At 38.0% G+C, this 27787-nt stretch overlaps 1 protein-coding gene across 1 annotated transcript; it reads left to right on the top strand.

Moving 5' to 3' along the window:
- The first annotated feature begins 13 nt into the window (after positions 1–13).
- On the top strand, positions 14–27321 carry oma1 (OMA1 zinc metallopeptidase). Its single transcript, XM_067417169.1, has 8 exons — positions 14–624; positions 1339–1567; positions 6762–6935; positions 7844–7951; positions 13341–13469; positions 15383–15457; positions 17565–17714; positions 26144–27321. Exons 1-8 carry the CDS (start codon positions 227–229, stop codon positions 26405–26407), a joined length of 1527 nt encoding a protein of 508 aa, XP_067273270.1. The 5' UTR covers positions 14–226; the 3' UTR covers positions 26408–27321.
- Positions 27322–27787: the final 466 nt, after the last annotated feature.

The raw sequence follows: 27787 nt of genomic DNA, 5'->3' as shown, positions 1-27787 counted from the left end.
GGGCGGAACGATGGCGAAGTGTTGCTGTTCGCGGGGGAGTGTTTTAACTGGCGCAGTGAAGTACATGAAGGAGTTTCGATGGCTTCTAACAACAGATAGAGATACGCGTTCTAAATAATAAAGTTTAATACCGCTCGACCAACGCACATAGCTTTCGGACTTATTCGACAGTGTCATTGAAATTACTTTTGTGGATTTTACATTTAGCAAAAGGGAGTGAAGATGAATGTTTAGTGAATTTTATAGTTATATTGGTCTGATCAAACTCGACATGTTGTTCACTTTAATATCAATAAACCGGCCCCGGTTAAACAACGTAATAAGATGTTGTGAGCAGAGACACTTTCACTGTCGTACATCATCATCTCCTCGGACTGATTTTATGAGGACAAACTCATCTTTATATCTGAAACCTAAAAGATCTGTCACTGTTTCTCCTTCATCTCTCTGTCTGAGGTCAAGTTTAAGACTAAACACCAGTATAATAACATTCAGAGCTCCAGTTCATCGAGTGCCGCCGGCGCGTGAGTTTCACACCTCGGGCAGACTGAGAGCTTTGCCTGCACCCTTGATATGGCTGGTGCTGAAGCCTCTACAGAAGCTCATGGCCATCATACTGGGCAGGTAAGTCAGTCAAAGTAGACTCTTCACATTTCCGGGTTTCTGAGAGAATACATTTGAATATATTTTTTGTCCTCATTTGCTCAAATAGCAAAAGAAAAACGCACCAATAGTGATATCACAACTTTCATAAATGAGGGGAAAATGAGATTGATTACGGCAGTGAAAATAAAGAAATGTGTTATTTTAACTCCCAGACGCTGTATTAGAAGCAGCAGGGGTAAGTTTTTTGTTTTGTTTTTGTAATTTGATGCAAAAGTATTAATACAAACTATTAGTGTTATGCATTGTTTCACAAAAAAACAACAACCTTGCAGTACGTCGACACAGCCAACGGCAACACCTCCTTAACTAAATAATTAATTGGCAAATCGGTAATTAAAATATAAATCTTTTGTAACATTGCATATAATTATCCTTGCTGAATAAAAGTATTAAATTATGTAAAACAAAACTTTTGAACAGTTGTGAATATCATGCACATTTAAGACATTTACACTCCAGACCAACTTGCACAAATGCTTTAGCTTCACATAACCTGCAGAACATTCACCAAAAGTCCTTACACAGTCTCCATATACCTGTCTTTACTGTGGTTATTAAATAGGGAGGGTATGGCTGTTCATTGACACCAAAGTTCTTGGTTTTCTGTGAGGGTAACGTAAGCTTTAATGGTAAGACCTCTGATTCAGATTTCATGTGTCTTTCGGGTTCTAGGAGCATCAGAAAATGGTGGATAGCGCTGCCGCCCAATAAAAAACAGCTTTTTCGTGAATGGACGTGGCGTCGACGCTGGCACTTGTTGGGAGCTGGGTCGGTACTACTGTTCATCATTTCTCTCCTTTTTCTCACCCACCTGGATGAATCTCCAATTACGGGGAGGACCCGGCTGCTGTTGTTCAGCAAGGAGGCCTTCGTGGAACTGGCTCAGTCCACTGCGGAAGCGGTACGCCTAGTCAAGTCAGCACAGCTTGTGTAGTCAGTTTACATTTTGTATTCAGTGCTGTTACTATAAATGTATGATCAACAATAATACTTCCAGAGCAATATGTAAGTTAGTGTATTCAAATCCCTGGAGTTATTCAAAAATGTTGGATTTTATTTTGCTATGGGATATTGTGAAATTAAACTTATGGCTTGTTTCCATCGAGCGGTACGGTTCAGTATAGGTTCAGGACAGTTCTAGCCTGGATGCCAGCCGAACTCAGCCCCATCCACAGCATTTGAGGACGGGCAGTTCGGTCTGGACTCTATCCATAGAGGAGTGATTATGCCCGAACCAAAGAATTCGGACCAATGAAATCATCAGGGCGGGCTTTAGACAATGACGGACAGAATCAGATGATCAACAGTAACATAACCATGCACGTCATCAAAGGCGCTTGGATTATATTTGTTCAAATCCTAAACGGAGAGCTTGTTTGTATATGCATTCACCTTCACTATTTCTCTCTGAAATTATCATGTTGGTAAGTAACTGTGTATCCTTAAATTCTTTTCTTTTTTTACAACGGCAAAGATCGTTTATTTCAGCGTGCGTGCAGACAGAGTTGCCAAGTTTTACAACAAAACCCGACAACTATTAGCCCAAAACAATAGCTTCTCAGGGTGGTTCTCTGGGAAAAAAAATGGCGTTTGGGGAGTAAAATGTGTGTTATTTTGGCAAGGTTGCCTGCTAAAATTTGCATTCATGCATCTACACTGTAAAAAATGTTGGTTGTTTTTTGTTGGTGTAACTTAAAAAAGTAAGTAACCTGGTTGCCTTAAATTTTTGAGTTTATCGAAATTAAAATGTTGAGTTGATACAATGAAGGAAATTTGTTTAATAAATAGAAACACAAAATATTATTGTATCTGAACCACATAAAAATTGATAAATCATGAAAATAGCACTATTTGGCATGTTTCACTGCATCATCAGAAATAAAACACACACAATTACCCAATATGCTTACAAAATCTTTTAATAATATTTTAATAAAGGTTGTCAAATCTCAAAAAATGTTCATTGTATTAACTCAAAATTTGAATTTCAATGAACTCAAAATTTTAAGGCAACCAGGTAACTTTTTTTCTAAATAATTTTTTACAGTGTATATATCACATAATAGTCGCTTCAACCCGCGGACGTGGAAAACAACCAGCGGAAAAAAACGCGGACTTGCAGTTAAGCTGTGTTGACATTTGACAACTAACGTAATGCGTCGCTTCGTTGCTCTGATTGGTTGTAGGTCTATCCAATTGATGTCTTTCCTGGTTCGGTTAAAACACGCCCCATAATCACAGCCCAATGGAGCAGTTACAGACTCATATTCTGACTAGAATTGAGTATGACCACGTCTGGCTAGTACAGTTCATTACTGTATGCAATTTCTGCTGTTTCCATTGTCAGAAGTTGTGAGTGGTACCCTTATTCCGAACTGGGTACCTAGCACAGTAGTACTAAAGGGTGGAGCTAGACTCATTGCAGAATGTTGATTGGCTCCTTCTTCTTTTAAAGGAACTGTATGTAAGAAATGTATTTCAATTAATCATAAAATGGCCCTGATATGTCACTAGACGTTGAGAAATCATGTTAATTTCAAATACTTATATCACTGACAACAGTAGTCCGGTCAGGATATTGTCATTTAAAAGTTGTTGTTGCAGCCCTCAACTGATGTTGATGTTGACATGTTTTGTTTTGGTGTGAAGCTCCACCCTCCACCTATCGACCAATCACGAAGTCAGTAGTGTTTCAACATCCGGGTTGCCAGCTCTGCTCTAGTTACCACAGCTGCAGCTACAAACGTTTCTCCTGGATCCTGCAGCCAATCTGACAACCTCTAGTCCAAGGGGAGATAGTGACTGCAGTACCAGTTTTGGCCACAATCTTGCATACACTTCCTTTAACAACAGGCACATGCCGAGAACCAAAAACAAGATCTGCATCAAGAGCTCTCTCTCATCTATTGTTTACTCTGTCGCTTTTGAAAGGGGAAATCTGAAATCCACTGCCGCTTCAATATACATTTCCTTATCAACTTCATAATCAAAACCTTAATCAATATTTATCTTCCTATATTATTAATGATTCTTTCCAGTTATGATTTTGCTTTTAGTTTCTTGATTTCTAAAGTGTGTATTTGGTCTCTGAGGAGTGACTGAGGGTCTGGCCTAGAGATGTGTGATGTGTCACTAAAAACTTGCAACAAGGTCATGTGTTTGGATTTTTGAGGCATCATACGTCCCTAACATGTCAGGAGTGCAGTAACAGGGTTTGCTCACTTAGTCCGGCTTCCACACATGAAATATGGATTTGTCTTTCATTTAATTTATTATATTTTATTCCTTTTATATTTCCTTTTACTGAAACCCTAAAGACTCAATATGAATATTGCCTGTACTATTGTGCGTCCCTCTCACTGAAAGAAAGCACACGTTATCAGTATGTTTTTGTTAGAACTGGAGCTTAATCAGCTCCAACCTTGGAGAGACTGTGTATCTGTGTATGTGCGCAATATTCTGTGTTACAGATCATTGTTGAGAATGGTGTACAATGGGCACCCTAAGAGATGGGTGGACTGATTGGCGCCTGCTCCAGATCAGGGGCCTGTACCATGATGGTAGTTTAACAAACTCAGGGTTAAAGGATTAGTTTTGAGTTGACAAAACCAAACCATTGTATTAAGGCTTTGTTGGTCCCATGATGCTGATCATCAACTTTCTTTGTCAACTCAGACTTTGATCCTGAGTTCAGGAGTTTAGCTGTGACATCAGTAGTGAACAGCCAATCACACGCTGTGGAACTGAGATTCACTTCTCACCAGACAATCAGTGAGATTAATTTCTCTCTTCTGCAGAATATTGCATGATTGAAAAATATTGAGAATTAAAATAAAAATAAAATACACAGCAAGAAGAAAAGCTGTCTATGAAAGAGGACAACTTTAAGAAAAAATAGTATACGTCAATGCAAGTAAAAGTTATGAAGTTAGTTGATATAGAGAAAATTGAACATTTAAGCTCAGTAAGCTTCTTCTTTTTTAATAGGCTAGTTTTATTTATTGATTTTAAAGCTTATCCATATGACTTTATGCAGGGGATGTAATTTATATGACTTATGTATTAATTTTAACAAAGTGCCTATTAATGATTGATTTAGGGCTGCACGTTTTCAAGTTTTTCATTAACCGTTAACCGAGGCCCTTAGCGGTTAATACTCGGTTAACCATAGTGTGCGTCAGGGTTATTTTTAGCTTATTAATTTGACGACCACCATCTCCGTAGTGAACGCGCCTATAGAGAGAAATGCACATCATGGATTACATAATCAGAGTAGCCTATTTCTTTTCGTTTTAAATTGTTAAAAGACATTTCAAGTTTCTTAAGATCTATTTCATGTCTGCGAGGCGTACGTTGAGTTTCGTTAAATTAGGATGAGATGCGCTCCAGTTCACGAGCAATGCAAGTGGCCGCGAGGTGAGGGCGCCTGCATAATTAGGGCATTAGTAAAATATGCAGCCGAGAATGATTCACACAGACAGCGTTTGACTCGCGCGGCTGCTGAGCCTCTCCCGGCAGAGTTCAAGCATCTGTGGACTCGTCCCTTCAGCTCTGGCCATCTTGCTTTCAGTCTGCGATTAGCTTTTTTGTTTTCTTCATTACAGTTAAAGTAACGTCTGCTTTTCTCTAGTCATTCACAACTTTCTCACTTAAAACTTTCTTTCTTCTGCTCCGTTATGCACAGCGCGCGCGGCTCGCGCTCTGCTTCTGCCCTAATGCGACTTATAGTCCAGTGCGATGTTTGTTATTTTCCTCTTCATGACGCATATTTTGACTGATGCGACTCATACTCCGGAGCAACTTATAGCCTGAAAAATGCGGTAAGCACTGCATTGCAATACTTGCATTTCGCCCCGTCACTCATTTTTAAAGTGCTCCCACGCTTTCTTTGCCCGCTTAGAAAGCTGGTCATGACTTCTTCTTGTGGATATTACAAATGTCTGGCAGCGCTCTTGCGGTCTCTAGGGGTGCAAACATATATTACAACTAAATTCAAAGCACGTCATTGACGCCACTTAACCGAGTAAAATGTTTCACTCGGTTACGCAATTTTTAACGGTTAATCGGTCAATCGGTTAACCATGGACACCCCTAGATTGATTAACTAAAATTATTAAGGTATAATAATTACATAAATTATATCTAAATCATTCAAAATTATTATTTTTTATAAATAAGCATTGTTAAAAGCCAGACGCTTTAGTCTTTAAAAACCCTTTACAATGCAGTGACCTTTAATTTGGAGTAGAAACAGGGGGAGTGACTTTATTGCATTAGAGGTGTGTCACTTTACTCACAGCTGATTGGTCCAATTTCAGATTGAGATCTCTTACCCAGAACATAACCTGCCCCAGAGCAGGTTAGTTGTGGAGCGTAAGTTACTATGGTGATGAACACGGCTAAAAGCCAAACCACTTTAATGGTACCTAAAACACAGGATTGGCACAAACTAAGCTTAAACAAATCTGGCTAGTCAGCTAAACCAGCTTCATGGTACAGGCCCCTGGAAGGTTATTATGGGCCTAATTCCGGAGTGAAAGCGTCAACAAGTGACACGTCTATGGAAACGTGCATCAGATTAACTGACATGAGTGAAAATTGACCATGACTGTGCATTGTCTCTGAGCCAATAAGAACTATCCACATTGCAGTAATGATGTGGATAAGACCTTGAAAATGGTATAACTGTTGGAACAATTGAATGAATAATAGAGCGAGGCAACGAGACGGTGAGAGAGGGAGCGCGGCCTATGAGGTCCTTGTGAGACTTGAAGCTGGCTTCTGCTTTTGAAACTGCAAACTATTCTTAAGTAAATTATTCTTTTAATTAATTGCAATCCTGACTCTTTGTCTTCATTTCTTCACTACTGGTCCTGGGTCATAAGCTGTTAACCCCTAACACTTTCTTTGTGCGAGAATAACGTTGATTGCTACACCATGATCAGGGTTTACGGTCCCGAATCGTACTGTACTGAACCGTACCGCACTGCACCACTTAGTGGAAACAAGCCATTAAAATATCATAAATCATTTAATTTAATTCCATTTAATTTCATGGGCTCTTGCTCCTCTTTCTCCTTTTTTCTGTCTCTCAGTATATGGAGGAGTTTAAGGATTCTCTGATTGCTCCATCGGACCCCAGGCACCAGGCAGTGGAGCTGCTGGTTCAGACTCTGGTCCAGAGGAACAAGGACATTACTGAAATGTCCGCTGTCACCTGGACTGTCCATGTGGTGGACGGCCCCCCCATCAACGCATTTGTTTTGCCAGTGAGTCATACAGTATCTGATAACATAACCAAATTGTTTGTCTAATTAATAAATCTATTCAATTTAAAGAGGTCATTGTTAATTTTTAATAATTAAAATGTTTTCCTCTTTTTCTTTTACCAGTTTTTAGAAGTAACTCCATGAAGTGGTCCGTTTTTTATTTAAAAAATGTTAACAGCACAAATCTTTTTCATCATTGATACTAATATGTTTCTTGAACTGTTGCTTGAGCGGCAAATCATCTTATTAGAATGATTTCTGAAGGATCATGTGACACTGAAGACTGGAGTAATGATGCTGACAATTCAGCTTTGCCATCACAGGAATATCATACATTTTAAAATACATTCAAGTATAAAACTGTATAAATACAGAATTTTAAACATTTCAAAATCTTACTGACCCAAACTTTTGAGCAGTAGTGTGTATACATCCCTATTTCATTGTTTAGGACAGTCTTTGTAAAAGATATATAAAAATATTAGTGCTGTCAAATCGATTAATCGCAATTAATCACATCCAAAATAAAAGTTAGTTTACATAGCATAATATATGTGTGTGTGTGTGTGTACTGTGTATAATTATAATGTATATAAATAGACACACATGTATTTATATATTTAAGATAATATATATAATATATTATAATATATTGTAAACTGATCCTCCTGTTTCTTGAATTTACTATATGTTTAATGACCCAAACAGTTTTGGATATTCTCTCTTATCTTACATGTATATCTTTCTCTGATCTACACTAATGAACGGTTTCTTCGTACAGTTTAGCACTTTAGCAAAGAGAGAGAGGATGTTCTTAATTTAATGGAAATCTTGAGACTGATTAGTAGAGGAGAAAATGACTCTGATTTCACAGCTGGAATGATTGTGTGTTTGTCCATGTGTTCCAGAATGGAGAGATCTTCATTTTCACAGGAATGCTGAAGGCTGTAGCAGACATTCATCAGCTGGTCTTTATATTGGGACATGAGATGGCTCACGCTCTGATTGGTCATGCTGTAAGTCCCGCCCACACTGTCAGACCCCTGCACAGAAACACCCGATTGGACATTAGTCATTTTAACCAGAATTGATTTTAATTCAGTAATTAACTATGCTAAAAGTAAAGTAACCAAGAGCAAGTCATCTCTCTCTTAGGGTAATTTTGTTTTCAATTTAAATGTATATGTTATTACATGTCTGCTGTCTTAACCCATAGTCAGATGGTTGTAGGGACCTCGGACCGCCTCTGGCCTTTATAGTTTGGATCAAATTAAATTTGTACTTCCTTTGCTGAGTCTCTCAGCTTATTTCTGAAAGTAAAACATCCTTCATTAGATTCAAGTGCTAGCTTTATCTCTCTTTTGCGCATGTCATGTTTTACTTTCATCTATTCACTTGGTTTAAACGAAGAGAAGAAGGCGTCCCGTCTCAGAGGCGCTAAGCGCTGTTAAGGGTTCAGTTTAAATAGATGTTTTAGTTTCAGAGCTGTTGCATCACTGCATGCATGTGGGTCTGGTTAGGGTGAAGGAACTTAGTGTTAATATGAGGTCTAACATGATATGTCTATGAAAAACTAGATTCAGTACATTTTTCTGTGACACTAAATTCCCTTTAAAGCCAAGATCACTTTATTTTTAAGTCTGGAACTTATGAGACTACCTCTGATTTATACTACAAACCCGCATATGCACTTTATTCAAAGATTATTTTATTCTGGGATCGTAGCTACAGCTGAGAAGAAAGAAATTCTGTAACACTGTAATAATGGCCATTAGCAGTGGTGGAGGAAGTACTGAATCTCAGTACTTAAGTAAAAGTACAAGTAACCAGAAATATATTTACTTTAGTAAAAGTAGAAGTACTATAACGACAACCCTACTTAAGTAAAAAGTACCTGATTTTAAATGTACTTTAAGTATTAAAAGTAAAAGTACTTGCATAAAAATGTATTCTCTTAATGTCTAATTCTAATAATTAAAAAGAAAAAAACAGTATGAGCGGTGGCATTTTAATTGAGTTAGTTTTGGGTTAATGTAATTGTTCTTACATTCTGTTGCCTAGTTTACATTCTGACTTACAAGTCTGGTTATCTGCAAAGTTAAATGTCATTTTTCTGAAGCAACATTCTCATCAGCTTTGATGTATTTAAATCTTTATATTTATGATATTTTTACCTTTTATAAAGGACATTTCCCCTAATCTTATTAAATATAGGCTTTGCTTCAGCTTTCCCTTTATATTCTTAAATTTGACTAATAAAATAAATTAGAATAAGATACAATAGGGTTGTTACCAATCAAATTAAATAATTAACACTGAAAAATTACAACTGCACTAAATAATGCTATGAAATTGTTTTAACTAAAAAAAGTTAACTAAACCACCAGTAGATGGCGGCAGGTGAATCCTTATGAGAGAGTCATTGAGTCGATTCGTTCCAACGGCTGATTCGTTCATAAATGAGGCAGTTATAGGGCATTGAATCTTTGATTCAGTAACGCACTGTTGCTGTGCAATACGTTATGGTTCGGATGTGGAAGTCTGATTTTGGAAATATTTTTGCTGCTGAAATCAAGGGGGTAATCTAGCGCTCGGAAAGCGTTCCACCCCTAGGGGCTGCCATTGCTAACCAAGCCATCACCTGCTGTTAGCATCCCATTGACTCCCATTCATTTTTGAGTCACTTTGACAGTGAATAACTTTACATCTGAGACGTTTAAAGACTCCATTTGTCCATTGTTTATTTCTAAAGAAACACGACAATGCATAAAAGGCTCCGTTACCTTGTATCTTACACAATCGCCCCGCAGAAGCTGTTTTTGTAAAAATAGGCTAACGATTGCGTCATAACCAATGCGACTCTGTCGCACAATTGAGAAATTACCGTAGACCTGAGGAGACGCTCGCAGGCAATCTTTTACTGTCTATGATGCAGTCGGGGGGACGTGGAGACATAAAGTCTGATAAAGTCAAGGGGGAAGAATGGGGAGAAGCCCATAGTGAGCCAAAAGCAACGGGAGAAAATATTTAAACAACATGATTCAGCTTTCACTTTCCACAACTACTAGAAGACCTACAGCTGTCAGACAGGAGGCTCACGTCACATCTACGTCGTCAAGCTCAGTCTGAGCCTGCGCAGTTCGCTCAGCCATCAGGAAGTGAGTGCCCCTAGGTTGACTTCATTATTTCGCCGTTGACGTCAATGGGATCGCTCAGTCCATTTCTTTTACTGTCTATGGCTGAAATAGAACAAAAGCAATAAAGCAATCAATAAAATGTAAGTGACTTGATGTTAATTAATTGTTTATGGAACTGTCAAATGAAATCAGTGTCACATTTTCTGTCGTGATGGTATTCAGGAAAACTACACTCGTTCGTCGTGTCATGTGATGTTTTTTTAACTGTTATAAAATACAAAAACTAAACATTTTGAATTTTTAATATAGTATGTTACCGAGTTTCTTTGTGTGAGCGGGGCTGATTTGTTTCCATTTCTCCTCGAGGCTGCGCTAGCCTCAACAGCGCAACCGTCAATTCATTACCCTATAACGTACATTATATATTATTATCCGGGCAAGCTTTAATCTCGAGCCCTGAAACTGATCAGAAAATGTAACGAAAATGTAACGAATCATTGTAGAAATGTAGTGGAGTAGAAAGTAAAATATTTGCTGCAAAATGTAACGAAGTAAAACGTATGCAATATTTATTCTACTTAAACGTGCAGTATGCAACTTTTGGCCACTAGGGGTCACTCATTCAAAATAATAACAACAGACGTACTTTGATGACGTCGGGAAAGTGCGTGGGCTCATGGGAGTTGTTGTCATTATTGCCACTGTCAACCAGCGAATCTGGCATCTCCAGCAGAAAACATGTTCACTGACAAGGTAATTGTTATATTACATCTCTATTATTGTTAAGTTAGTTACGGCTTTTCACTTTATGTAATGTCAATCTAATGAAATAGCAGCGAGCTACTGTTACTTAACAAACTTATCAGTAACGTTAGATAATGTGCGAGACAGAATGTTGTGCGGGCGGTCGCTATGCCAACATACCTATAAGTTGGTAGGCTATGTTGACATATTAACCGCAAAGATAGTGGCATATTACCTTATGAAGCTAACGTTACTTTCTCCAGCTACATATAAAACCAATAATAGCTAGTCCATCTGCGTTTTAAACATGACATCATCGTGTCACCAAATATACGGATAGAAATACTTTTGAATCAGTTTAAAAAAAAATAGCTGTTCAGTCTCCAAAAACAGAGAATCCGCCTGTTTGAAAAGCCGATACAAAATGTATAACGTTACGTATTCAGCTAAACGCGTCTCAATGTGGTCAAGATCGCTATGCAATATGCAAACATACAGCATGTTATGATTATATGATTATTATGTTAGCTGAATGGTTACTTTAATGACCTGTTTATTAAAACGCAAGCGAGATCAGCATCTCTCTGCAGTCCGAGCTTGTCACGAAGATTTCGCCATCTTTCAAAGGCTTCTCCAAGGTTTACACGTCTCTTGCTTCTTCTACTGTCCCAAAATCTTCTCGGTCATTTTTTTCACCCGTACGTTTGCGCTTTGTTGAGCTGGCAAAACGTACAGGCAAAGAGTAGTCATGATCCATTATCATACAGACTTTTTTTACGGGTGTTCCCCTTATACTGTCTGTCAGTGTTCCTCTTTGAGTTTGGCGGTTCCGCCGAGTTCGCAGGAAGCAAGACGCAAACGTGGATATGACGTGAAAGACTGGCGACATAACGGAAATAAAGACACGGTCCGTGTCTTCGAATTAAAATATTAATTTCTCTGGATTTAGAAGTTAATTGGAACTGTCGGGATAATGTAAACACACAACTTTAAAAAATATATAACATAGATATAGTGATCTTTTATATTTTTAATGCTGAAACATTACATATTGTGCCTTTAAGTAAAGTACAGATACGTGAAAAATGTACTTAAGTAAAGTAACGAAGTATTTGTACTTCGAGTAAACTACATTAGTTAACATTAACTAATAATTAACTGCACTTAGCATTTATTTATCTTTGTTAATGTTAATTTTAAACATTTACTAATACATTATTAAAAGCTTGTTAATATTAGATAATGCACCGTGAACTAACATGAACAAAGCATGAGCAGCTGTATTTTTATTTACTAACGTTAAAAAAGATGAACTAATACAGTAAAACTTAACTGCTCATGGTTAGTTCATGTTAGTTAATAAATTAACTAATGTTAGCTAATGACCATTATTCTAAAGTATTACCAAAAATCCTTATAATTGAAGCACATTATTTCTTTCATATTCTTTCTATTCAGCAAAGAAAATGTACACTGTTTCCACAAAAAGCAGCACAACCATTTTCAACATTTATGATAATAAGAAATATTTCTTGAGCAGCAAATCAGTGTATTAGAATAATTTCTGAAGGATCATGTGACATTTAAGACTGGAGTAATGATGCTGAAATTATTTACATTTTTAAATAGGTTAAATTACATAATGTAAAACTGCAATAATATTTCACAATATAGAATATTACAGTTGTACTTTATTTTTGTAAATGAATGTAATCTTGGTATGTATAAGATACTTAACATTAACATTACCTTTTTAAAAAATCTTACTGACCCCAAATGTATTAATGCTTGTGTATTTGGTGTAACAAGGTTGTGTATTATATGCGGAACACTGCTATTTTGCACATAGAAGTAAATGATGAACAGTGACAGTCAAGTTGCAACAAAAAACAACAACAACAACAATAAAAAAATTAGGTTTGATAGCCAATAAAAAGAGCATCATAGAAATGTAATAAAAATATCATGTCATACTCAATAAAAAGAATGGTTCACACCAAAAAACATTTCTCGTTATTGTTCAGACTACTCAATAAAAATAATTGTTCACAAAAAAATCATGTTATGTTTAAAAGAATAATAATAAGAAAGCACATGAGTTTGAGGATAAAGAAAATGAAAACCATACATTTTAATTAAGGTAAACCATTGTAACAGGTTAAAAATAGCTATATAGCATTATGACCCTGAAGATGGCATATTCCCTAACAAATCTGCTTTGCAGCATGTACCTGACCACTCATGGACATGTGTTTTTGCCATATCTGCTGTCCTTCTTTCAGCAGAATGTGTATTGTAATTACATATTATTGTGATTCATTATGTCTCTCGTTGTTAAATTGCTTGATTCTTTTTCTTTGTTTTTCTACATTGTTTCTAATTGGGCATGCTGTCAGAGAATGGGTTGCTAAGCAAGAGTAAAAATGGTTCTTAACACCAAATACAAACAAATTAGCATAGTAGATAAACAGCAATATCTACAAAGACAGAAAATCCCATAATGAATTCCTTTCTATTTTCTCAGGCAGAGCAGGCCAGTTTATCTCACGCGGTGGACCTGATGTCTGTTGTCCTGCTAACGGCGATCTGGGCCATCTGTCCTCGGGACAGCTTAGCTCTGCTGGGCCATTGGATTCAGGGCAAACTAGTGCAGGTGACAGTTGACCTTGCGATCTCTCTAATTTACCCTTTTTCATTCCTAGTCTGCCTTCATTCCACATTTTGCTGAAGAAAAGCTGATTCCAGCCCTTGAACCTGCTGTTCTTGATAAGATGTTCACAGCTAATCAAAATAATACGATGTTATGTTATATTATATTATTAATTTCTTTGTGATAAAATCTTATTTTTATGATATATGTATACAATGTATGGACAAAAGAATTGGGACACCTAACCATTACTCCAACAGTGCATAAAATGACATTGCTCCGCTTTGCTGCTATAATAGCTTCCACTCTTATGGGAAGGATTTTCACAAGATTTTGGAGCATTTCTTTGGAATTTTTTTGCCCATTCATCCAGTAGAGCATGTGTGAGGTAAGTCACTGATGTTGGACAAGAAGGCCTGGCTTGCAGTCTCCGTTCCAGTTCATCCCAAAGGGGGTTGAGGTCGATGGGGTTGAGGTCAATAAAGTTATTCTACACCAAACACAATTTTTTAGGTCTTGGACCTTGCTTTGTGCACTGTGGCATAGTCATGCTGAAATAGAAAAAGTATTTCCCTAAACTATTCCCACAAAGTTAGAAGCATAGCATTGTCCTGCTTTACACCACTCCATCTGATTCTTGGCATTGTACTTGGTGATGTGAGGCTTGCATGCAGCTGCTCATGCTTGAATTCTTGGTGAGCTGAGCATTTCAGACTTTCTAGGCCTTCAAAGTGATGTCATACTCTATAGGTCTGATTGAAACACTTGAATTCAATAAGTAAGGTATTTAGAGGTGTGTCCCAATACTTCCATATAGTGTATAAGTAAACTTACATTATGCTCACCAAGGCTCCATATATTTGATAAAAAATACAGTAAAATGTCAGTTGTGATCATTTTTTATGATTCTTTAATGAATACAGTTAAAATGGCAGCATTCATTTGAAGAGAGAAAATGTATGTGTATATATATATATATATATATATATATATATATATATATATATATAATAAAAATATTAAAAGTCAGTAAGATTTTTTTTAAAGGTAATTAATACATTTATTCAGCAAGGAAACTTTTAATTGATCAAAAGTGACAGTAAAGTTACTTAATGTTACAACAAAACCAAAAAAGTGTATGTGTGTATATATATATATATATATATATATATATATATATATATATATATATATATATATATATATATATATATATATACACACACACTTTTTTTGTTAATATACACTTTTTTTGTTCAAATTAAATTTAATTTGTTTATAATTAAGCTTAAGACATTGATGGGACTCCTTTTAGGTCGGGTTTGTCCATTAATGTGCAAACACTCCTTAAATATTGATTCTAAAATCCCTAAAAGACCCTTTAAACAAGAATCATACTCCTCCACTCAAGCTCAATGTAACCTTCTCAAGTACTCTCTCACCACCATTATAAAACAATAACAATATCTCAGAGGAGATCTTATTTGGGTTTCTAAGGACTTCAATTTGAGGTTAGTTAAAATTCAGCTACATTTATTTGTCTTCTAAATGGATATTGAATTAGCATTTTCTGAATCACTGTGCGGCATGAAACAAAGGCCCACTTTCAATTTAATTGCATTTTAGCGTTTTATGGTGTTTTTCTTCTAAGATACCTTTTACTCTCTTATTTTCCTTTTTATGTGTGAATTTTCATCCCTTTCTTTTCTTGTTTTTCATCATCTTTGCCCATTACATTTAAAATAAATTACATTTTAATGGTTGGGCTTTTTATCTCCTAGTCATTTTGTTCTCCAAATATAGTTCACTTTATTCTGTCCATTTTCCTCTGTTTACCCAATATAACTCCTGTGTGCGCTGTCAGAATAGCTCATTTAACTGCATATTCCCTCTCATTTTCTCTGTCTGTGTTGTAGTTCTTATTTGACCGGCCCTTCAGTCGTAAGCTGGAGGCAGAGGCGGACCAGGTTGGCATGCAGCTGGCTGCCAAGGTACTGCAGATATTATCAGATTCAATACACAGTATTCTTGTAGCAACACCAAGCTTTTGGGTTCAATTCTAAAGGGATCGCATATTGATAAAATGCACTATAAGTTCTGTTTCACAGTACAAGCAGCTTACCCTATGCTTATGTTCAGGTTTCAGCTCAGTGTTTGTGTTATTTTAGTATTCTTTGTATAGTTTTATGGTAGTTTAATATTTTGAAATAACTTTAAAAAATTATATATATAATTATATATATAGTTTCATTTTAGTTTTTCTATATAGCTTGAATTTTTATTACAGTTTAATTACTTCAGTGCTTCAACTTACATGTATATTTATTAAGTTTAGCTTTTTCATCTGATATTTATAGTTTATTTTATTTCAGCTTTATATTAATTACTGGAAACTATTTTGCTTTAGTCAACAAATTGTTATATCTCTGAATTTTGGATTAGGTTTTGTTTCATGTAGATCATGTAATAATTAGCATTTAAATAAATGTGATATTTTTCTTCCTCCTCATATAAATTAGATTGCAGAATGTAGAAAATGTTAATGTGTGAAATCATCTGTAGATTTTTTTTTTTTTTTGTTCAAATTTTTTAAATGGTCTAAAACATACCAAGCACAATTCTAACACGCACTGTGTTCGGCGTGGTCTTGCGGCTGAAATGAAAGGGGCGGATCTCTGTGTTTTTTCGTCGTCTCCAGGCGCCATAGGCGTAATTTGTGGGTGGGACATGTCCCCACCACTTTTTAAAAACATCTTGCTTCACGGATGAACCTAACTAATACAAACAAAATATCTCTGGTTAACTAGAAGAGCATCATTTTGTTCGTTTGTTAAATAAGAGGTGATCTGGCGCTCGTTGCCGCTGTTATCAGTGCTGCAGATTTCTCTCGCGGCTCATGCAGTCTTCACACAGGCGAGCGCTTTAATCTAACGCTTAACGCCGTTGAAGAGACTTTCTATTTGTTCCGGTCAGATCACGAAACAAAATGCACAAAAACTGTCCCTGCTCTTGATGTACAACCACTGATGGTATACGGTTTTGATGAGAGAAAAAAATAGACCACGAGGGCAGATTATAATTGGCGTGCATATAGTACGCAGTTTTTCACGTGCATATGATACGCAATATATGTCCCACCCACTTTTAAAACAAAGTTACGCCTCTGCCAGGCGCATTCATGTGTAAGTTGCGCAAGCTTATTTAGTCCGTTAGATCGAAAGACATTAAAAAAGCACATACTTGTAGCCTACACGCCCATAGACCCTCCCTTCGAATAAATCTGAACAGACATTGTTGAAAGTTGAAAAAATAGACACCAGGTGTAAATGGGTATGTATTCCTCGTACTTGTCGTGGTCCAATTCATAGTATAGGCCTACGTATCTGGTCCAATTGACCAAAACGCATTTTAATACCAGTGTAAATCAGGTCCTTATACAGTATTACTTGTTTGACTAAAATGGCAAATAACGTCACTTCTGAAGTCATATTAGGAATGAAGTCACTCTAAATAAAAAATAACTTATGATGAATAAAACTGGATGAATTAAAATAAAATTCAGTGGTGTGGACCCTGCTTTATATCAGTCATTTACAGCAGCAGTATCCTACATAAGCTCTAGATGGCACTGTTTCTTTACAAACATCTCCATGGAAGCATTTCTCTGCATGTGGCAATGGTCTGATTCACGGTGTTGTGCTCTTCCTGTCAGCATGTCTCCTGATCCCATGCTTGGCATCATTATGGAGAAACAGTCAATTCCCTTCTATCTCTTATAGTAGTAATAACGGGCCTCCTGCTGCTCGTAAACGGGCTCAGATCCGGCCTGCCACAGCCAGCTCGGTGAAGGACACCGGCACGTTGCTGCGGTAACGTTGCGCAGCTAGCTCGACTAGTCATGATTCATGCTGTCCAACAGCCAGCCTGCTCTCGGCTTTAGCTCCAGCTAATGACGTTGTTCAGAGCTCCGAGCGCCCGTCGGGTTGTGTGCATGTCATCTCCCTGTTTGCTTCCTTTGATGATCGCGGGGCTTTTACGTGCCAGAAAAGCTTCTCTTTAAGCCGTATATATTGCGATGTGTGTGTGTGTTTCTGACAGGCGTGTGCTGATGTGAGGGCAGCCACAGTGTTTTGGCAGCAGATGGAGATCCATGATCAATTGAGTGGCCAACCCACCATCCCTGAATGGCTGTCTACACACCCTTCCCACCAAAACCGTGTCAGGCAGTTGGACCGCCTCGTTCCTGAGGTAAAGCACACAAAAGCAAATACATGCATCATTAGACATTATAATATGGTTACATGAGTGAAACCTTTCCATAAAAATGCTAAACCCCGTAACGTAATATATCAGCATCACATTTATGGCACAGGTGGAGAACTTATCTAAGAAGAAAGAACCATTTAAGCCAAGGCATAGCATACTTATTCTCAACAATGCTTGTCACCCCTGCATCATTTCCCAGTTGCATTCTCAATCCCATTTCCCTATCATTCTTTGTGAATTCCAGTTCTATCAAATAAAAAGTGGCAAACATGGACTGTGAAGGACAAAAAGTACCACAAAAAGGATAAATTATCAGTCTGTTGATAAAAAAATATATTTTTTAAATAAATGTAGCAATATATTGATGATTAATTTTATTTATACATAATACATAATTTATTTCTTATTTTAATTTAATTGGCACTCCTATTACTCCTTACTGAACAGCATTTGATTGTGTAGTGTAAATAAAGCCTATAACCACTAGTGAAATACAGTTTTGCATTTATACACTTTAGTTAAGGGTCCAATTCTGACTATTAACAGTTGTTAATTAGCATGCATATTACTAGGATATTGGCTATTTATTAGTACTTATACAGCACATATTAATGGATTATTCTTTAGGACAATATTCTACATCCCTTGTTCCTACCCAATACCTACGCTGCTATTGGGTAAAAAATAAAACGTAACTTCTCTTAAAGGTCCCGTTCTTCACGTGTTTTCGAAGCTTTGATTATGTTTACAGTGTGCAATATGACATGAGTTCATGTTTCGCGTGTAAAAGAACAGTATTTTTCACACAATTTACTTATCTGTACACAGCTGTTTTCTCTGTCCTAAAAACGGCCTGATGATTTCCTTGTTCTATGAAGTCCCTCCTTCAGAAATACGTAACGAGTTCTGATTGGGCCAACGCTTCCCGTGTTGTGATTGGACAGCAGCTTAGCGCACTTTGCCCAGAAAGGTCCCGCCTCTTACCATAACGGGGAGATGCAAGCGCTGAATGCGCGCTCTTCTCCACGTGGGAGAGCAACAAGACCACTCCCCCTATTTTGCGTGTACTTGTGGGCGGAGGGTTAGTCAACAAACGGTTCTAGTGACGTCATTCATGCGAGGAAGTGCAGGGGTGTAGTCCAAACCGGCCATTCGCTGTAGGCTTTGAAAGGGAACTGTTAAATAAAATATCTCACTTGGCATTGAACTTTGAGCTTTATCATTTGACAGGTATTATTTATGCTCTAACAGCAACATTTCACACTAACTAAAGTTTGAAAGATGAAATAGGGAAGAACGGGACCTTTAATAGTGAGAATTGGACCCTAAGCTGAAGTGTGACCCAATTTTTTCATGACAAAAAGAAAACTGAACATTGATTTCACAATGTCACAAGTGTTTGGTATGTATGACAGCAGCACTTACGATGCATGACCTCCTTAAATTTGGGTAAAACTGATCAAGTTCTCCATCCTGATTTGAGATAATCCAAAGAGCACCGTTCAGCTTTAATGGAAGCAAGGAAATAGCAATGGAAAGTTCTGATAAAACAACAGACACCATTGGTTAGTTATGTAATAAGATCATTCAATGACTGGCGTTTTCAGTACTACTAATGCACAAACGGAGAGCTGTTTTCTGTATTTATATTGCGGTGTGTGTTCTGGGTACTCTGTTCTCTTGATTTAAAGAGTAACCATCAGAAACGCGCACCGTAGGGCTCACAGACACCAAAACTAACGAGATGTCTGGAGACCCCTCTGCTCTGGAGCAAACTCCACCTTCTACACACATGCCTTAGACCACGTTCATTGTGGAAATGAACAGATTAATGCTCTTCTGCTGGAGGTGAAAACTAAACACTAAGGCTTGGAGGATCCAGGGATAGCTGGGAGATCAAAAAATGTAACATTCATATAGTGGTGCCCTTAGATCAGTACCAGCAGCTATAAAAGAGAGCATTCATAAGTGATTGAGGCTAAATAAAATCATGTGAGCTGTTATGCGGCACATCAAGATATGCATGACAGTGATATGTTGGGGAGTAAATTGAACTCCATCAAGATCTTATGCTTGATTCTGAAAAACTGCAATTTCCTCTCATGAAAATGGCAGCATTCATGGTGGCAGTCAAATAATCATATTAATGCAAAACTGGATTGAGTAAGTGCTTGTCCAAGTGTCACCCGGTCTGAGGCGGCATAGTCAGACTAAGCCCACCCAAATGTCTGCCTTGCCCACCCATTCAGAATTTAGGCACTGATAGTGTTATTTTTTTTATTTTATTAATGCACAAATCGAAAAAAAAACTGAAAAAAAAAGAAAAAAAAACGTGTTGACTGGCTGTTGAGTGGTTTGATGAAATGATGTACAATGGTTGCCATCCATCTATCCAGATTTCATATCACTATTTCCATCCATCCATCCTGTGATGCAAATTTTTCCGCATCATTACTCCAATCTTCAGTCACATGATCCTTCAGGAATCATTCTAAATATCATGTATAACGTTCATTTTTCATTTTTGCATCAAAAAGCAGAAATAAACCATCAATTTAAAATCCGATTTACAATTACAAATGCATGTTACAAATATGTGTAATCATTTTATAAAAATAACCTATAAAAAAGTTATATCAGTTGGTTTTAATATTGTTGTGGAATTTGTGTACAGTATGTTTCTCTGCTGGTAGGTAAAGAATGTTTAAGCGTAGTGCATATGTTAAATATCTTGAGATGTTAGGCAGCAGATGGAACATTATAAATCACTTTCACACTTATAAGAGAAATATTTGCAATTTGCAATATGTTGCTTGCAAAAAAAATTCCCCTTAGAATTCACAGCTACAGCCCTCTACAGAGAAAAGCAGATGGTGTAGTTACAGCATCTACCAGCAGGGGTTGATGCTAAATGGATGATGCTAACCAGGCAACCCTTAAAGGGATAGTTCACCCTGAAATGAAATCAAAGACATCTTTACTCACCCTGCTGTTGATTCAATCCCCTATGTCCTTCTTTTCCTTTGGGACCTCAAAAGCAGTAATTTTAAAAATAGTTCTGCACGCGCTCCTTCCTATTATGGCAGTGGATAGCGACCATGGTAAAACATTAAATAATTATACAAAAGTAAATGCTAAATGGACTGCATTTATATAGCACTTTTAACAGACCCTATGGCCATCCAAAGCGCTTTACATCTTGCCTCACATTCACTTATTCACTCTCTCATTCATACACCGATGGCGATTTCTGCCATGTCAAACGCCATTTAGCTCATCGGGAGTAGTTGTGGTTAGGTGTCTTGCTCATGGACACCTCGACACTTGGTCAGATGGTACCGGGGATCGCCACCAACCTTCCGGTTTTGTAGACAACCTACATGAACCACTGAACCACTGCAGCCCAGTATGACGCAATGATACAGTGAGATGCCCACCATGTATGGAAAGTGTCCAGGAGGCATACTATAAGGTTTTGCGAGAAACGTTTATTCAGTCAAAACCATAGACTGTAAATAAATATGGACGTAGTGTCCGTGACGTCACCCATAGGATTCCGATAAGCCGTTCTGAAGCTTAAAGTATGGCCGAGCTGGGCGTTGCCATCTTGTGAGCGAGTCATCGCGTGTCAGTCCCGGATAACAGAAAATGGGCAAAAAGGCGGGATGTGCGCGGAGCTGAGGTGACGCAATAACTACAGACGGCGGATAAATGGCTATCCACTTGTAACCACGCCCTTAATTATGCAGAACCTTAAGGCTTTATATAACGTAAACGAATGAGTTATAAAAAAATTCACCCCCCTCAGAGTTGTCATGAAGATCAAAATTAGCCTTATAAGCCAAAACCACAATTTGTACCAGGCTGTAAACATGTTTTTTTCTGCTTTAAAGTTGAGAATTTTAACATGGGGCTCAATGAGATTCTGCTCCCTTCTGGAGCCTGTCCCTAGTGGCCAGTTGAGGAATTGCAGTTTACATTACTTCCGTATTGGCTTCAAGAGAGATCGCGGGAGGTTGCCGCTTGGTCAAAACACTGAGCTCAGCCGTTACTCTGTGCGCGTTCCTGTAATGACTAGTACGAACCGTCAGCATGCGCTATGCTCATGCACTGTTGTCATGACAACCGGTACACAGTATTCACTTCAGGAGGTTTTATTATTATGAGTTTTGTATTATTTCTTATCATATACGATAGTGGCATTTTTTTTCGTTTGAGCATGATTTCTCAAAATGTTGCGTTTATCTTGGGTGCCATGACAACAGTGCATGAGCGGCGTGCATGCTGACGCTTCGCACTAGTTATTACAGGAACGCGCACAGAGTAACGGCTGAGCTCAGTGTTTTGACTGAATAATAGTTTATTTCTCGCAAAACCTTATAGTATTCCTCCTGGACACTTTCCATATATGGCGGGCGTTTTACTGTATCATTGCGTCATACTTTTGTATAATTTTTGTAATGTTTTACAATGGTTGCTATCCACTGCCATAACAGGAAGGAGCGCATGCAGAACTATTTTTAAAATGACTGCTTTTGAGGTCTGAAAGGGATAGAAGGACATAGGGCATTGAATCAACAGCAGGGTGAGTAAAAGATGGCTTTGATTTCATTTCAGGGTGAACTATCCCTTTAACTACTTGCTTTAAACAAAGAGCCCATGTTAACATACTGTTTATAGAGTAAACTGTAAAGCAGGATGGACAGTCATGAAAACAAAACAAAACATGTTGGACACCCCCCACCCCCCATCACACACCAGTTGTGGCAGAACGGTCTGTGGGAATGTGTGAATTTTAGTGGCATGCAGGGCCTTACTTAACCTTGAGCTTGAACTCTTAACAGTCCTGCCTGCATACTCGCACACTCCAAACACAGAAGAAACAGATGGCCAGGACACTAATTGTCCATCATCTGTAATGCGTTTGTGTTTCTGTTGTTGGGTGGAAGTTATTATTCCTTCGGGAATTTATTTCAAAACGCCCTCCATCTCTCTCTATTCTCACCCTCTTTAACCTGAGCCAATGGAGATTCGTCCTGTGTGTACTCGGTAATGAAAAGTTCCATAGTTAAATATGCGTGTGTGTTTTTTCTGTCTGTCTGTCTGTCCTCTGGTGGCAAGAAGACAAGTGAATTTAGAAAACGTTGTCTTTATATAAGAGTGACTGTTTGAGAGTAGACTTGTCTGTCTTGTCAAGGAAGTTCAAATTTCCATAGGCAGATTGACGTGTATGATATTGCTGTGTTTTATGCTGGGACAAGACATGCTCAAAGATTTTCACATCAGTGTGAGAGGTGCAGAAAGACGACATAGACTCAAAATTGGATTTTTGTTCAATAGGATTTGTATTAAATGATTTTTAAAAAAGTATACATGTGTGTGTGTGCATATGTTACACGTTATATACACCACTGACAGGTGAAGTGAATAACACTGATCATCTCTTAAACAGCTGTTGTCACCTGTTAATGAGTGGTAATGGGTATTAGGCAGCACGTGAACATTTTGTCCTCAAAGTTGATGTGTTCGAAGCAAAGTTGATTGAGTTTGACAATGGCCAAATTGCGATGGCTAAACGACTGGGTTAGAGCATCTCCAAAACTGCAGCTCTTGAGGGGTGTTCCCGGTCTGCAGTGGTCAGTATCTGTCGAAAGTGGTCCAAGAAAGGAACAGTGGTGAAATGGCAACAGGGTCATGGGTGGCCAAGGCTCATTGATGCACTGGCCTGTTGGGGAGTTGGCCTTTGTGGTCCGATCAAACAGATGAGCTAATGTAGCTCAAATTGCCCAAGAAGTTAATGCTGGTTCTGATAGAAAGGTGTCAGAATACACAGTGCATCACGTATGGCTGCATAGCCGCTGACCCCTGTCTACTGACGAAAGTGCCAAAAGTGGGCATGTGAGCATCAGAACTGGACCACGGAGCAATGGAAGAAGGTGGTCTGGTCTGAAGAATCATGATTTCTTTTACATCACATGGATGGTCGGGTGCATGTGCTTCGCTTAGCTGGGGAACACATGACACCAGGATGCACTATGGGAAGAAGGCAAGCTGGCGGAGGCAGTGTGGTGCTTTGGGCAATGTTCTGCTGGGAAACCTTGGCTGTTGCCATCCATGTGGATGTTACTTTGACACGTACTACCTACCTAAGCATTGTTGCAGACCATGTACACCCTTTCATGGAAATGGTTTTCACTGGTGGCTGTGGCCTTTTTCAGAAGGATAATGTGCTCTGCCACAAAGCAAAAATGGTTCAGGAATGGTTTGAGGAGCACAATGAGTTTGAGGTGTTGACTTGGCCTCCAAATTCCCCAGATCTTAATTGAATCGAGCATCTGTGGGATGTGCTGAACAAACAAGTCCGATCCATGGAGGCTCCACCTCGCAACTTACAGGACTTTTAGGATCTGCTACTAACATCTTGGTGCCAGAAACCACAGCACAGCTTCAGGGCTCTAGTGGAGTCCATGCCTATATGGGCATTGTTTTTGAAGCTAAATTCCTTTATAAAAACATAAAGATAAATAGAAAAAATAGAAATCTTTGATAATAAAAGTATTTCTGAAATTTGTTTAGTGACTTAGCACAAAGGGAGCTTATTAAAGCTTGTTTCTGCCACAGAATGAAAAAAAAGGTAATTGCGAATTTTTATATTACAATTCTGATATCTTGCAATTCTTGCAAAAAAAAAAATTCTCAGAATTGCATGATATAATGTTGCAATTGAGAGTTATAGAGTCAGAATTGAAATTCTGATAATTTTTTTCTTCTCAGAATTTGACTTTATATAACTCGCAATTGAAATTCTGTTAAATGAGTCAGAATTGCGAGATATAAACTTACAATTACAAGAAAAAGAATTATGTCACACAGTTATCAGTTATGACTTTATAACTTACGATCGTGAGTCAGAATTGCGCGATGTAAACTTTGTTTTTAATCTGTAAAATAGTCAGTATTTGCTTTTAAAGAATGCATTCTGTGCCACTTTGGTCGTAAGTATGCCACTGATGTGTCCCTCTTGTGTAATTGTTCTCAAGCTATATTCCAGCCACTCTTTCATCAAGTGTCATTTGTTTTGTAGAGTTTCCCTAATGGCCTGGTTCTCAAACATTGCAGTGTTGCTTAAAACTGCCCGTCTTCCTGGATTGAGTGTGTGTTTAGCAGCTCAGTCTGAAATGTTCTCCCCAGGGCAGATGGTTCAGAATAATAATTTAACTAGAAAATTCTTTATGTTAAGTGTTCTTTGTGCTGATGCTGGTTGTTCATGTTTCAAGGGGCACTGCCGATCTAGTGTTATGAGGGCTGTTTCCCCATCACCCCTAATGGAGGTCAGAGGTTATAGTTCGGGGGACACAAACAGAATGCAGTCAGGGCTGTTTTTTTTGACAAATCAACTTTGTTTGACTCTGTAAATGTGTATGGATGTCTTTAATGTAGGAGTCAGGAGTAATCCTTGTCAATGTTCATCCTTCCATCCATCCAATAACTACTTCAAACCATCCGTCAGAATTTTATATCACTATTTTCATCATTCCATCAATGCAGTTGTTCAAATAACTATTCCACTCTATTCATCCATCCACATTCGATGTCATTTCAATTTATCTATACATCTATCCATTTAAAAAAATAACTATTCCAATCCATCCAGATATCAATCACTATTTCCATCCATCCATCCATCCATCCGTCCATTCATCCTATCACTATTTCCATCCATTCCATCCATCCATCAATCATATCACTATTTCTTTCAAATCATCCTTTCACTATTTCCATTCATCCAATCTCTATTTCCATCAATCAATCCATCCATCCATCCATCCATCCACCCATCCATCAATCATATCACTATTTCCATCCATCCATCACATCACTATTTCCATCCATCCAATCACTATTTCCATCAATCAATCCATCCATCCCTCCACCCACCCATCCATCCATCCATCCATCCATCCATCCATCCATCCATCCATCCATCCATCAATCATATCACTATTTCCATCCACCATATCACTATTATCCATCCATACATCATATCACTATTTCGATCCATCCATCATATCACTATTTCCATCCATCCATCCATTCATCCATCATATCACTATTTCCATCCATCTACCATATCACTATTTCTATCCATCCACCATATCACTATTTCCATCCATCCGTCCATCCATCATCAATATTTCCATCCATCCATTATATCTCTTTTCCATCCATCCATCCACCGTATCACTATTTCCATCCATCCACCATATCACTATATCCATCCATCCATCCATCCACCCATCCATCCATCCATCCATCCAATCACTGTTTCCATCCATCAATCGGTCTGTACCTCCACCCAAAGGTTTGTAGGTAAAATCCATCTGCATTAATCTGTCATTCTCTTGTTATAGGCTCTGGAGCTCCGTGCACGCTGTGACTGTCCTGCCCTCCCCGAAGTTGACCCCCGTGTTGTTTTCTACAAGAGCGTTCAATTGCTTCTAGCCAAAATTGAAAAACAAGAGATGATGGAGAAAGAGGAAAGGAATGAGAGAGAGAGAGCTGGAGTCATGTTGCCACTCCCTCAAATCCCTTCTGTCCCAGCTCAGGGGTCTCAGCCTCAACTGGGGGGAGTGCTGGCCACATCCGCTCTGCCACAAACTCTGCTCAATAAATGAGACTTGATGAAATGTGACTGACAGGGACAAATTCAAGCTTTCCTTTTCAATTCTATTTTTCTAGTCCAGTAGCTCTGAACAAGGTCTGAGAGGATCGCCGGATAGAACCAAACAGTTTTTATTTTTGCATCCATTACATTAGTTGTCACTATAATAGACATTTAATACATACGTCAACTTCCAGCTGTACAGAGTTTGAATGGGTGTATGTACATCATGTGTGTGTGATGCTTGAGTTTATGCCCTCAATTCAAGTATCTACGGCAGCGCGTTCATGTTAATAATGGAGCAATTGTAAATGGGCTTTTAATTGGTTTTAATGATGTTATTAGCATACGACCCCTGTGAAGTTGAATGCATTATGGTGTACAGTACATTATTCATCAAACATCTGCCTCTGCTTTAATGTCCCCTATAGATTCTAGGCTGTGATATAACTCTGCTGTACAGCAGCTAATGTCACTGATTTTTAAGCTGTAGGAGCTGTGAACACTACATTATAAAAAGGATTTGTCAATGGGCAGCTAACGCCAAATGAGCCCAACGCTTGTGTTCTTGGCAAGTGTTGATGTTATTTTTTAAATACACTTTGAAGGCTATGGATGTAAAGAATATGAGACTGAAATTACAGGCAAGATAAATGATTTGCACTTAGCGATGGTACATTCAGCACCTTACTAAGTGTTTCAAAGTAAATCTTTTTTTGTTTAATAATTGTACATGGCCCAAATCTGAATATGAGTTTGCAGTGGATTATGGAGGGCTACTTCCCACATGAAATACCACCAGCATCCACTTTTGAAGAGGTTTTTTTGATCCAGCACTGGAGGTTAGCTCGCCATCAAGAGCATCTCATTGTATTCCAGTGGTAATGTTTCTTTTTTTTAATTCTGTCTTATTTACTTTTATTTATCTTTGTTAAATTATCTAATTTATTTTCAAATATGAAATGACATCTAGTAATGTTTTAGAAAGACTGTATTACATACAACAGCAGCCTAGAACAATTGTGAACAACAAATTGCGTTCAGCATTGATTTTGTGGGGATGTTGCATTGCTGCCTGATTTGCATGATTCCTTAATATAAATAAGGCGCAAAACAACACCATTATCAGCAGGGGACATCCGTTCTTAGTAAATTCCCCTGTGTTTGTTTGCTTTAATCATATTCAGTCATCTTTATCTGATTTTACAGGTAGGATTCAAACTGTTTCATTTGTACTTGCATTCAAAGGCAGAGCATAAAACATCTAAGCAAGCAGACATAAAGCCAGCCAATCTGCTGCTGGAGCTTCCTTCCCTAGAGGCCACTTTTTATAGAGTGATGTACCTGTAAAGTGCAACATGTTTCTGTCTGTCAGACAAATGTGATGCTGCAC

The sequence above is a fragment of the Pseudorasbora parva genome, chromosome 15 (assembly GCF_024679245.1).
Source record: "Pseudorasbora parva isolate DD20220531a chromosome 15, ASM2467924v1, whole genome shotgun sequence".
Classification (NCBI taxonomy): Eukaryota; Metazoa; Chordata; class Actinopteri; order Cypriniformes; family Gobionidae; genus Pseudorasbora; species Pseudorasbora parva.
This window is presented reverse-complemented; position numbering and strand designations above follow the sequence as displayed.